Here is a 13,331-nt window from a genome sequence, read left to right as displayed (position 1 = left end):
CCACCTAAAGCCAACTCTGGCCTGGAAAGGTGGCTGCCCAGCCTGACGCTGCCAGCTCTGACTCAGCTGGCCCCAAGTTACCTTTCATGGGGACCAGTCCTAAAATGACACGGAACACAACCCACAACCACGGAAATCTTGCAAGGGTTCAAATCCAGTCTGCTTACGCTGGGGTTTTGAATGGGGGTAAAGTGTGGGGTGGGATTTCTTCTGAAACGTGTCATTTTCTTTTCTGTTTACAACAAAGAAAGTGCTCTTGAAGAGAGGAACGGGAAAGGGGAAGACAAGGTTTCATTACTAATCAAAGCAAATTTCTTCAGACCCACAAAGAGGAATTTTGCTGGGAGAAACAGCTGAAAACGTGATCAGAGGAAGGAAGGAGCATCAGATATAAAATCACCAGGAGGGGACAGGAGAGAGGCAATGGGCCTGCTAGTATTACATACAAATAATAATAAGTAAATGAAATATAGATGATAAATACATAAAATTAATAAATTAAGAGTAACCAAATGCCCTACAGAAGAGGAACAGTTGAGTTAATTATGGTACATTTAGCCAACATCATATTATGCAGCCATTAAAAATGACGATTGTGGGCTGGTGGCGCAGTGGTTGAGAATCCGCCTGCCGATGCAGGGGACATGGGTTCGTGCCCCAGTCTGGGAAGGTCCCACATGCTGCGGAGCGGCTAGGCCCGTGAGCCGTGGCCGCTGAGCCTGCGCGTCCGGAGCCTGTGCTCCGCAACGGGAGAGGCCACAACAGTGAGAGGCCCGTGTACCGCAAAAAAAAAAAAAAAAAAAGATGATTGCGAATACTAATTTAAAATAGAAAAAAGTCTGTGCTATAAAGCTAACTAAGAAAAGCAGGAGTAATGTACAGCTTTGTAAGAATTTCTAGAAAGGAAGGACTAGAAAGGAACACAGAAAAATTGGTTATTATAGGATTATGATAAATTTCTCTTGCTTCCGAAGTTTCTGCAACATTAGATGGCATTTTATAATTAAAAACATTCTTTAAAAAATTCTTTAAAATAATCCTTTCACAATGAGAGAAAAAGAGCCAGAAAAGAGATGAGAAAAACAACAATGAATAAACTTGGTCTGATTCATTCACAGATCAAAGATCAGAGATGGTTTGCCAAGATTAAGTGCAATAAAGAAATAAATAACTAGCATTCATATGGTGCTTTGTAGTTTATAAAGTGCCTCTATATACATAGACACCCTTCCCACACAAGGTGACAAACGAACACTCCCATGCCCTTGTTCACCAGGTACAGTGACACCCCACCTGACACGCTCGCTCCACCTCACCTTGGCTTGTCTTAAGCTTCCCCAACGCAAAAGAACCAAAGGTGTAAACACCGTCAGACAGGGGTTGCCTCCTGCTCTCAAAAGGACCACCCACCCATCACAGGCCACCTGGGACAAACACGCCCCAGGCAGGAAGCAGAGGCTGGGTGGAGTATGGATGTTCCATGCTGGGGACCGCCCCCCACCAGGCTGCTCCCTAGTGTTGGGTCCTAAGCCCTCTTCCTTTTTGATTTTACACACTCTCCTTGGGCAACCCCTCATCCTCCCTATGGTTTTGGGTGCCACTTAAATGCTGATGATTCCCAAATCTAGAACTCAAGGCCTCTCTTCTAAGCTCCAGATCTTGAGCACAGGGCCCGGTATACATAAGGTGTTCAATAATTATCCACTGAATAATCTGATAGTTCCACTTGGATATCCCACCGCACCTCAACCTGAACTCATCCATCCTCTGCTTCCATCTTGGTGGGTGGTCTTCATGGTGTCATGTCTGGACTACTTCAATAGCCTCCTAAACAGTCTCAGCCTTACTCAAGTTCACCAGAAAGAGTCTATTAAATGCAAATCAGACCCTATCTGTCCCCTCCTTGAACTCCTTCAATGGAGCTCCAACATAAAGGAATAAAGCCTAAATTCCTTAGCCCTTCTGCTACTTAGCTTCTCTATACTTTGTCTCACTAGTTCCTGCCACCCACTCATGCTCCTGTTACACACAGTATCCTCACCAGTCCAAAGCAAGTTAGAATCTTCTATGACTCTGACCGGAAAGCCCTGTTCCCACTGCTCTACCTAGTAAACTCCTAATCATCCTTCAAAACCCAACTCAACAGTGAGCTCTTAGGAAAACTTCCTGTTTACTTAGGCAGGCTCCCTTTCACTAACAGGACTTACACCACAACCTGGGAGCTCCCTGATGGCAGGGGATGAGTTTTACTCATTCTTTGTATACTCTACCTAGAACAATGCTTGGTAAGTGATGCAGGGAATAAAGTTTCTCTTTAGACTGGAGGAACTAGCAGGAAGGTGGGATGGTGAGAGCTCCAACTCTGCTCAGCCATTCTTCTACATGATCTTACACAAATCATTTTTGCCGAAGGGCAAGATTAGAACTAGGCCAACAGGATATCAATGACTCATTTTCTGGGCTCCTAAGAACCGTGCTCTTTTTTGCTGCTTTTTCCCTAGACAAGAAAAACTTTATTAACAAGTGGCAAAGGAGTACTGATTAGCACTCTTGAAGAGTTATATAAGTCTTGCTTTAAAAACATCATTCTCAAATCACTTAGGTTAACACCAGAACATTTCCCTAGCCTGGATCTAACCAAAAATTTACCAAACTGTCAACCAGAGTTGATGAGGAAGGAAGTAAAGATAAAAGCAAAGCAGGAATCTTTTTATTCAACAAACATTTATAGAGTGACAGTCAGGACCAAGGCACTGCAAGGGGCTGCAGAGGGCCTGTGCTATTGGTCTTACTCTCCTTGAGGCAAACAACAGCCTGCTAGGAAGACAAATTCGACATGTTTCTGAAGGATGCACACAAGCAAATTCCCACCTCCTGGGAAAGGAATACAAACGTCAGAGCCAGGCTGCCCATCTAGCTGACGTGTGGAGAGAAAGGGCCGGCATGGGTGCTGGGGTCGTGACTAGAGGCAGGTGTGCCTCCCCGTAACCTAGTGCAGTGCCCTGGACAGAGAGGGTATGCGTGTTGGAAAAGTTAAGAGAAAAATTCTTCTTCTGAAGGCAAGGTAAGGCAAAGCCCATGCAGGTGAACCACGAGCCATCATCTTTTCATGTGCAGTGCAGTTTCTAACTTTCTGAAAAATCTTAGAAATGATGTATTGGCTCTCATAGAGAACCAATACCTTCAAAAAGTTGTACACAGCCATCTCTCAGTATCTGCAGAAGACTGGTTCTAGGGGCCTCCAGGGATAACAATGGCATATATAAAATGGCATAGTACAACGAAGACAGTCGGCCCTCCGTATCTGTAGGTTTCACGTTCACAGATACAGAGGGCTGACTATACAGCCGACTATACAGTGGACCACATCTCTCACTTCTGAGGCATCCTATGGTACCCCACCCAGACTCAGGCTCTCTTCATCTCTTCTCCCCAACATCCACCATGTGCCACCTGGTTTAGTAAATAGCCTCAGAAGACAGCTGCCCTCCATTCCTTCCTTCCCTGGATGTACATATCACCCTCATGTCAAGAGGTAGAATCAATTTCCCCTTATCTTGCACCTGGGTTACCCCTGTGATGTGCTTTGACCAATAGTGATGGGTCTAGCCTTTAAAACCTCTGATAGCTACCACTGTCTCCCAGACACCACCATGCTGTGAGGAAGCCCAAGCTAACCACTTGGAGGGGTCACTGGAGAAGCTCGACAGCTTTAGACATGTGAGTAGGACCTTCTTAGAGCTTGCCAACAAAGCTGTCAGCTGAATGCTGGCAATGAATGAAATAGTCCAGGCAGCCACGTGAGTGACCTCGGCCAGTGCCATGTGAAGCAGAGCAGCATCCAGCTGAGCACAGTCAACCCAGAGAATCATGAGATAAACTGTTACTGTTTTAAGCCAATAACAGTTGTTGTTTTAAATTTTGAGATTATATGTTATATAACCATGGATAACTGAAACAGGGTAAATGAAGGAACACATGTGCAGTAATGCCACTGAGAAACGGGCCACCCCACGTTAGTGAACTTCCTAGAGAGCCAAAATGTAATCCTTATTTGTCCAAATGTGTTCTTATCCATTTCTGACAAAAACGTTTTTAGAATGCAGTATTAGACCCCACTTTATACGGACTGTAATTTAATATTCTCTTGAAGTGGGCATCATGATTACAGATATTGGTTACTACAATGTCCCGTAATGTACCAATGCCTCCTAAAGGTGTATGAGGAATGTCGGCTGCAACACTGAACCCCCAGACAGCTCTGCCGCTTGATCAGCGGCAATACTTCTGCCCCTAGAAACACCTCCTCAGTCCCCATGTTGCTCCTTCTGATGGTTGTGGGTGGAGAAACTAAAGACCCAATCCTGCTGGAACTGTATCTCAACAGACTCTTACGGAAGACCTTTTATGACTGCAGAAGAGAAGGAACTCTGGAATTCCACTGGCCTAGATTCGAACCCTGCTCCTCTATGTGGCTCCGGACAAGCCATTTCACTCATCACCCATTTCAGTTTCCCCATCTGTAAAAAGAAAATACTTTCTACCTCTTGCTGGAAAACACTTGACTGAAATACAGCAAGAGTTCAGTAAACTGAGTACCTTGTCCATCCCCATGTTCGCTGGGTTTCCACCTAGGGGTTAACTCTAAGCTCACACGTCTGAGTGTCAGTCAGGACTGTACCCGCAGTAAAGTAGATCATCACGAGTGCATATGTTCATGAGGGGACAGCTGGGGTTTGGCTGAAGGTTTATTCGGGGTTGGAGCAGCCTACTGGGATTCACTGCACATTGATGAAGAAATTGCAGAATAACCTGGAGTCCTAGCAATTCTGCCTCTTGGAGATTTCACCAGACCTTGGCATGGAGACTGGTGCCTGCACCTGGCCCCACTGACGCGGCCCTCTCCGGAAAAACCCAGCTGATGACAAAGTGTTGATTTAAAATAATAAACCTGAGGACTCCGATGTGCATGGCAAAATGTCAGTGAAATCATGTGGGTGAAAGGTGGGACCTAAAATGCATTTGCATGATGATGCCAGACTGGAGACACTCTGGTTACACACAGAAAAGGATCAGAAAAGGCCCCAGAGAAATGTGACCAGGGGAAGCACTGAGGGGGGAACTTTCTGCAAAGTTGTTTACATGTTCAATAATTGACTATTCTTCCCCCACGTGCGGCTGGATTCGATGGCCTCCGGGTCCCCTTCTGTGCATTTCCTTATTATCCCGGTGCCTACATGATACCCGTCTGCACGCTTTTTGTAGGGGATGAGCCACCTGTGGGACAGGAGCAGAGCCCAGGGCCAAAGGACCAAGAACTGGGCTGGCTTTGCCCCCTCCCAGCCTGTGTCCTGCACACACGCCTCAGCTGCTCAGAGCCCCAGGCTGCGGCCTCCCCGCCCAGCTCCCGTTCCTGCTTCCCCCACTCACTTCTCATACACTCCTGGCCATGTTCCCAACAGGAACATTCTGTCACAGGCTTCTCCCTGCCCTTGCAACCAGTTCCCAGGGGAAAACAGAGGGGCGCTTCCTATGATATTTTAGGTCCTCCCACCTCTTGGCACTGTTCTTCAACACCGCTTATAGCAAAGGCATCTGGGGGCAGCCAGAGATGCAGGAAGGAGGCCCAGATGCCAACTTCCAGAGAAAAAGAGGCTTTCAGGGAAGCCCCCCTGCCCCTCACACCCACCATCTCACTCACCAGTGACCCCTCCCCAGTTACCCAGCCCTTCTGTCTTCTCTCATCCTCCTGAGTCTCAGTTTCCTCATCTGTAAAATGGAGCCAGTAACACCCAGGATTAGTTGAGACGATGTGTATGAACTTTAGCTCCAGCCTACACACAGGGCATCTGAAGCATTAGCTTCCTCACACCCTCCCCGCTGAAGCCCCCCGGAGCCGAATGTTCATTCACTGGGCGAATGATTTGCTCTGTGATTTGTAGGTGTGAAAGGAATCACACATCCACTGCTCTATCATGTTCTCATCTGTGAATAAAGGTCTTAACAGGCTAGTAACTCCATGAGAGAGTTTTGCCCCTAAATAGCCTTTCTGCTGTGAAATAAAGCTATAAAATATTTTTCGGGGGTTCCTCGCTCCTAACTTGCCACAGTCTCATTCCTTTAAGGACCCTGTCAGAGGCTAACAGGTGTCTGTGGGCACATGTGAGGGTCTTGGGAGCTGCCACGGGCCACAGGAAGGTTCCCCACCTCGGCTGCATTTTCTCCCCACTCCCATCTCCCCTTTCACGCTCCCCCATCAGCAGCCGCCTGGTCCTGCCCTCCACCCACTCCGGCTTCATCAGCTCACCCCTTGGGCAGCGCGGGGTGAGTACAAGGCAAGCTGGGCCAGGAGCCAGGCAAGGGCAGGGATGTGGGAAAGGCCTGCTGGCTGCAGCTTCCTCCTCCCTCCCTCCAACCCCATGCCGCCCTCTCCTCCACCACAGCCTCCGACGACGTCATCTGACGCCCTTCAGTCCCGGACCCCACAGGCTGCGAGGCCCGTACCTGCTGCTCCGTGAGAGCAACCATTCACTGATAAACGAAGCCCCAGCGTCGCCGCATCCCACAGCCCCGGACTCCAGTGGGAACCCTGACCTGCCTGCCTCCCAAGAGAAGAACCCAGGCAAGGCAGGCTGTGTGGCTTGTCTCTGACACCCCAGGCTACCCTGAGGCCCCTGTGTCCTTCTGTCTTTCTCCCACGGAGCCAACTACGGGTTTGCGGGGATGAAGGGTGCAGAGGAAGAGGACCTGGGCGTTGGAAAGGCTCCGGCGGTGCTGCGGGTGACGGCAGCAGTCACAAACCCCCAGAAGTCCAGTGTCTGCTTCGAACCGTGAAGCTGGGTTCATCGCCCACCAACCCAGAAGGGGGTCCCTGGCTGGAGCCAACGGGTGACGGGAGAAGAGAGAGAAAAAGGGAGTCTATGGGCAGAAGAAAGCAAAGCAAGGAGGTGCCGGGGGCTGGTGCTACTCTGATTGTGGGGGGAGAGGGGGTCTGGTTGCCGGTTCTCACATCCCTGTCCTCCAGCCCCTGCCCCCTCCTATCCCTGGGGAGGTAACAGGGCACCAGGGGAGCCGCAGGCAGGTGAGCGAGCTTCATTCCATGGCCGGTAGGTGTCTAGGTGCTCTCTCCATGACAATACGGGGCCACAGGGGGCTCAGAGTTCCACCTTATTCTGAGAGACCAAATGCAGGGACACTGTGACTTAAGACTTTGGTGGGTGGGCCTGGGAACCCAGGCACCTTTTAAAAAGTCACATGATGGGACTTCCCTGGTGGTCCAGTGGGTAGGACTCCACGCTCCCAATGCAGGGGGCCCAAGTTCGATCCCTGGTGGGGGAACTAGATCCCACATGCATGCCGCAACTAAAGATCCTGCATGCCGCAACTGAAGATCCTGCATGCTGCAACTAAGACCTGGTGCAGCCTAAATAAATAAATAGTTTTTAAGTTATTAAAATATATATATATATATATATATATATATATATATATAAAGTCACATTAGTCCCAAACAAGTGACTCAGAAGTTTCTGGAACACAGTCCACTGAAAGCTGGGGTCTCCTGCATTCTATCTCAGGCTCCCAAATGGACCTTGGGAGTCACCTCTCCCTCCCCATCTAGTCCCAAAGCTGCATCCAAGGCACTGCCTCCATGTCAAGGCCATGCTCTCCTGGGAGGCTAATACTGCTATTCTTGATTTACTTATTTTTCTATCTTTTTTTTCTGTTTTCTAATCTTTTGGAGTTTTTGTTTCTTAGCAGCGCCCAAAGGACACCAGCAAACAAGGGTTTAGCCTCTTGGGCTCCAGTGGGGAGAATTTCTGATTTGCTCCCTTCATGGGTAGCAAAGCATACGGGAAACTCATGTGGTCCAGGGGCCCTCGCAGAGAGGAAAGGGCTAGAAGTGACTGTTCAGTAAAAGGAAAGGGTTCCGAGTTTGATCCCAGGCCCCAGAGGCTGCCATGACCACCTATCTGCCCCCAAGCTGTGCTTGTCACCGATTCCCGATAGGAATGCCTCTCGCCATTCTTGCCCAGACAGCTTCCAGCAGGGCCCTCAGCTGGCAGCAGCACAACCTGAAGTTCAACAACCTGGAAGTCATGAGGGGAATGGCAGCCTGTCACCCTTTACGCACAGGGCACTGGGAGAAAAAGGGACCTCTCGGTGTGCCTGCACCAATCCGTGTGCACCGGCCCAGGGCTGGGCCCCTGCAGCATCAAGACACAAAGCTTCTGTGAGAGAGGACACTGTGTGAGCCAGAGTGGGAGAACAGGAAGAATATTCGTCCAAGAACTAGGAAAAAGTTAAAACAGAAGAAAAACCTGTGTTTTAATCTAACTAAGCGGGAGGCAATGGGACGGCCCCACAGGTTCCTTGCATCAACCACCAACGGCACTGCTGCGCCCCTGGACACTCAGCCCCCAATCCGAGGAGACTAATGGCTTTGGCCAAGATGGCGGTAGCAGTGTGACGTAGTAGCAAGAGCACTGAAATGGGAATCTAGAAATGGACGTTCCAGCCGCTGACTGCCACAACTAGCTGTGTGGCCTTAGAGAGGTCACTCTCCATCTCTGGGCTCACATATAGAATAAGCAGGTAGTGGGTAGGACGCACAACTGTGGAATTCATTGACTCTAAGGCCTGTGGAGCCCCCGCCCCCAGATAGGTTACCAGATAATAAGTGCAGAAGGCCAGGAATCACACCTCCCGATCTCTGTAGCCCCTCAGAACCCACTCAGGGTCTTGGCACCCAGTGGGAGCACAAGACTATCTATTGGTTAAGCTGAGGCCAAAATTTCACCCCTTCCACAGGAAGGCATCCTCTGGAACCAGCAGACACCCCCTCACTGTGGCCGGCGACCCTGGCCCCGTTTGCATCCCCATGACATGCCTTCTGTGGGGAGACCACCACTCCCTACATCATCTGACTGCTCGGGCACCCTGAGCTCCTAGCAGAAGTGGGATTTACGACAATCACACAGTCCTTCACATCTCCTTATTTGAGGTTACCCACAATCTTTGACCTTGATAACAACCACTTCAGGCAGGCCAACTCTGTCCCCATTTGACAGAGGGGCACTGAGCCCACACACTGAGTCTCTTGCCAAAACCAGTCAATGACAAGCTAGAGACCAGAAGCCAAGGGTGCCCTCTTTCCCCACAAGAGGTCTGCCCAGCAGAGCTCAACGACAAAGACAAGGCTGCCTTGCTCAAGACCAGGCCCAGGCGGGCCTTCCTGCCACCCACGCGGGATGGGCACAGGTGACAGAGTGGCCAATGTCCAGAAATCCTCCAACCCCTAAGGCCAACCACAGACAAGCTCTATTGCAAAGCCAGGGGTTGAGGGAGAGCTGGTCCTTCCTGCACAGGCAGATGAGAACCCCAGACCACGACCCCTCCCCCCAGACATTCTGACTCAAGGGCAAAGAAAACAATGCCACCCCCACCTCCAAAACGGGTACCACCTCAGCTGAGAGCTGCTGGGAAGAGAAGCCACTGGAAGCCAAAAGGTGGGACTCACCTCCCTCAGCAACTGCATCCCCTTCAGCCCGTCCCGCTGCTGCTGGGCCACGGTGACCCCCAAGACGAGCGTGTGCACGATGCAGGAGACCACAGAGATGATGACGATGGCGCTGAGGCTGAGCGGCAGCGTGATGAAGAAGGAGAAGACAAAGAAGGCCTGCCAGCCCACCGTGTCGCTGGCTGCATGGGCGCGGGAGAAGTTCAGGCCCAGGTAGGAGAAGACCTGGGCTGTTATCAGCAGCCACAGCAGGTAGGGCACCACTTTCCGGGTGACCCGGTTGGGCAGCAGCCCCTTTTTGCAGAGCACAAAGAGGACGATGTCCAACACCAGCCCGACCCCGGCCACGGCAAGGGGAGCCAGCTTGTCCCTGGAGAAGACCACCGCGCACATGACCACCACGTAGCAGTCGAAGAGGGCCGCAAAGACCACCAGCACCAGCAGCGTCTCGTGGCGCTGCCTCTTGAAGTAGGTCTGGTACAGGTTCTCCAAGGACTCCGGCACGAAGGTCAGCCGCATGAAGCGAGGCAGGCACAGGCAGGATCCCGAGTTCCGGACAGAGATCTCATGGGTCCGGCCCACCCCGCGGTCAGGGTCAGAGGGCAGGCTGACGGAGTACTCGGCTGAGTACTCGGCCGAGTACTCAGGATCGGAGAAGCCCTGGGTCCTCGGCATCCTGGCTGGTGTCTGCTTTTACTGGCTCTGGAGAAGCGGACGGGGAACAGAGGAAGGACTCTGGGGCCACCTACCAGGGCTCTCGGGGACCTGGGGCAGGCTGACGGCCGGCCCCCTCGGGCAGGAACACAGAGCTGGCTTCCCCGGCACAGGCAGCACTGACCATCTGGAACTTAAAAGGACATCACTGAGTAGAAGCCCCTCTTCCTTCCCACCTGTGCTTTCTCCACGACCCACCCCAGCCGTCCTCAAAGAATCCTTGCTCCAAGAGGCTCCAGAACCAGGGCCGTTCTCCCGCCACCCCCATGCTCACGCCACCACCCGACCACACACACTTAGTCCTGTCCGCCCAAACACTCCGTCTCCTGTCTCTGCCTATGGACGGGCCTGGCCACCTCTCAATCCGTCGCACCCTTGGGCATCTCATCTCTCTCAGTCCCTGACTTCCTCACGTAAATCTCCTCCAGGCCCAAGCCTTAGAAGATCTAGATAAAACATGCTAGAAAAAAACCAGAGCCATCCTGGGGGGTTCCCGAATCTTCCTCTGTTTACTTCCTTTCCCACCCAGCCCCTTGGCCACTCGGGCTCCCCACCTCGGGGCACCGTTTGCCCTCCGGAAGGCTGGCCCTGCCCCTCCGTTTACCTGTGCGGGAACTCCGGAGCGGCGTGGTCCGGGCCGGTCCCCTCGCGGGCTGCGAGGCCGAGTCACGCGTGCAGCGGGAGGGGGCAGGAGGGCTCAACGCGCCCGGGGGCTGCTCCCCGCGGAGCCGCGCCGACCCGCCAGAGCCACGGTCCCCGGCCGGGGCGCGACTCTCCCGCCGTCAGGCCGGGAATCCGGCCGGGAGAGGCGCAGGGCTGCCCCTCAGCATCCACAGGCGCCCGGCCGCAGGAGGAAGGAGGAGGAGGCGGCGACGGAGGCTGGAAAATTCGGGGGCGCCCGCCCCTAGGGCTGCGGCTCGCGGGGCCGGCGTGCGCGGCCGGCCCCCTCCCTCTGGCCCCGCAGTGGTCGCGACGGCGCGGCTAGGGGCGCACCCGGGGCCCTCCGCGGCGCGAGCGAGGGCCGAAGCCGGGGAAGCCCGCCAGCATCCTCTGGCCCGCCCGCGCGCCGAGCGGAGCCAGCCGAGTCAGGGCGCTGCGCGTTGCACAGTGAGTCCCCGCGCGGCGCTGGCGGCTCCGGGGCCACGAGCGCTCCAGGCCCCGGGAGGCGGGCGGCGCCCCTCCCTCCCCGCAGTCGCCGCCCTCTCGGCGAGTGCGTCCGGAGTAGGGGGGTGCGGGGTGAAGCTCCCGGCTCCAGACCTGGCCCGGCGGGGGCAAGGAGGAGAAGCGTGAGGAGGAGCGCGGGGGCGAGTTGCAGGGCCCCCGGCGGCGAGCTGGCGGCTACGGCTGCGTGGAAGCTGGGGGTGGGCGGTGGCAGGAAGGATGGGCTAATCAGCGCCTTCCCCCCGCAGGCCCGTCTCAGAAGATAAAAGCCCGGGACGGGCCCTCCCGCAGGTGAGGCGCGCTAGGGGCATCCCGGGCGCCCCCTCCTCTGCCGCAGCTTCCTTCCGGGCTCGGAGAGGCGGGGGCTGAGGTTTGGGGACGGCTCCCCCCGCCGGTGCGCCGGGCCTGTGTCCCCGCCCACCCTGGCAGCTTTCCGCAGAAGGGCCCGCAGCTGAGCCCGTTTCTTGAAGGAAGGGGGTAGGAGTGGCCCAGGAGGCACGTGGAATTGGGAGAACCTGCTTCAAAAAGATCTCTTGTGCACATTCCACCTGTTTGAGGCGTTTTTGAATTTACAAACTCTGTTAAAAACTCAAATGCTCCTTTGAATGGTTAAGTCGTTCAGTCTCTTACACGTTAGTATAAATTACTTTCCTTGGATTTGACAGAATATCTTGCCAAGATCAACCACGGGCTTTAGGAATTTAGATAAAGGGAGAGGAGGGAGATAGGTTGTTTTGGAGCAAAAGTAAGAATGTGGGGGAAAGAGTTGCTGAGGACAGCCAGCAGCATCAGAGGGTGGGCTCCCTGGGGAGAGGAGAAGATGTAGGTAAGAGAAGAGAGAAACTCAGCCATCCAGGCCCTGGATGAAGATGCCTCCTGGACCTCTTGAGATCATCCTTGAGGGCCCTTTCCAGAACCTCAGGTGTCAACTCACAAACCTCAGGGAATAGATTCATCAGTGAATTGATCCTATCACAGCTGTTTCTGTCCGACCCTCATACTAATTCAGAAAAGTTGCCAGCCTCAGTTTTCAGTAAAGCAGCATTTCTCCCCATTGTTTCAGTTTGTTTGGAATCCAAACATTTATTTTGAATTGTTATACAGTGTTAAAGGAGGCATGATTTTTATGTTTAACAAAGGGACATGTGTTAATAAAGGGGAAAAAAAGCTGATAAATACTGTTTGGGCCTGCTTGGGCACAAGCGACACCCACATTGTGTCTTCTGTGAGTCCCTCCCCTTTTCCTGGCACACATGCCAACCCTTGGGGTTCTGGGGGGCTCCCCAATCGGCAAGGCCACGCCCAGCTCCTGGGCCCTGTGGGTTTTCTGCTGGGCCTTCTGCCACCACCTGTGCCCCAGCCTCTCCCCCTAACACATCCCGTGAAGGAAGAGGGTTCCACACAGAGATACCCCTGGTAAAAACCCCGAACTCCTGCCCTGACTGCTGAACTCACTGCTCCACTCCCTGCCCTTCCACAGTCCTCCTCTCTTGGCCGTGGGCACCTATTCAGCAGACCTGAGCTGGGAGCACACAGGATGCCCAGCCAGGCCAGGCATCAGGAAAGACCAGAGAAAACACCCCACCCCTGCCCTCAGGATGCTTGCCAGCTCTGCCGGGGCACCACGTCCACAAAGACAGACCCTCAGTTGAGCACAGGTGACCTGAAGCAGGGCCTTTCAGGACCACAGGGGAGCATCTGGTTGGCTGGAGCTTCTGCAAAGGCTCAGCAGCAGGACAGTACCCACAGCACACTCCCGTCCCTGCTCAGCATTCTGGGTTATGCGCACAGCCCTTCCCTATGGATGTGGGAAGCCCAGCAGGGCAGCTGCAGCCCCTCTCTGGGCCTCCCTGGAAGCCAGGGGCAACTGAGTGAATATTCCAGAGCAAGAGAGCTGATTGGGGAAAACACAACTAGTCAGAGACAGGCAGTGAGG

General features: G+C 53.4%; 1 protein-coding gene across 3 annotated transcripts in view; it reads right to left on the bottom strand.

Annotated features, from left to right (window-relative positions):
- ADCY3 (adenylate cyclase 3) overlaps window positions 1-11,228 on the bottom strand; it is a gene marked incomplete at its 3' end in the record, with an annotated part of 85,614 nt that extends 74,386 nt beyond the window's left edge. The window contains exons 1-2 of one of the 3 annotated variants that reach the window (XM_081254789.1): window positions 10,839-11,228; window positions 9,521-10,367 (exon numbers count right to left, since the gene is read on the bottom strand). In XM_081254789.1, coding sequence (XP_081110915.1) covers window positions 9,521-10,195 — 675 coding nt within the window. In that variant the 5' untranslated portion in view covers window positions 10,196-10,367; window positions 10,839-11,228. The remainder of the gene's footprint in view (window positions 1-9,520; window positions 10,368-10,838) is intronic. The other 2 variants (XM_081254790.1, XM_081254791.1) reach the window with 2 other exon arrangements.
- Between the last annotated feature and the right edge of the window lie 2,103 nt (window positions 11,229-13,331).

Source organism: Mesoplodon bidens (assembly GCF_964165515.1).
Source record: "Mesoplodon bidens genome assembly, chromosome: 14".
NCBI lineage: Eukaryota > Metazoa > Chordata > Mammalia > Artiodactyla > Ziphiidae > Mesoplodon > Mesoplodon bidens.
Note: the sequence above shows the minus strand (reverse complement) of the source record. Positions and strands in the feature narration are given on the sequence as shown.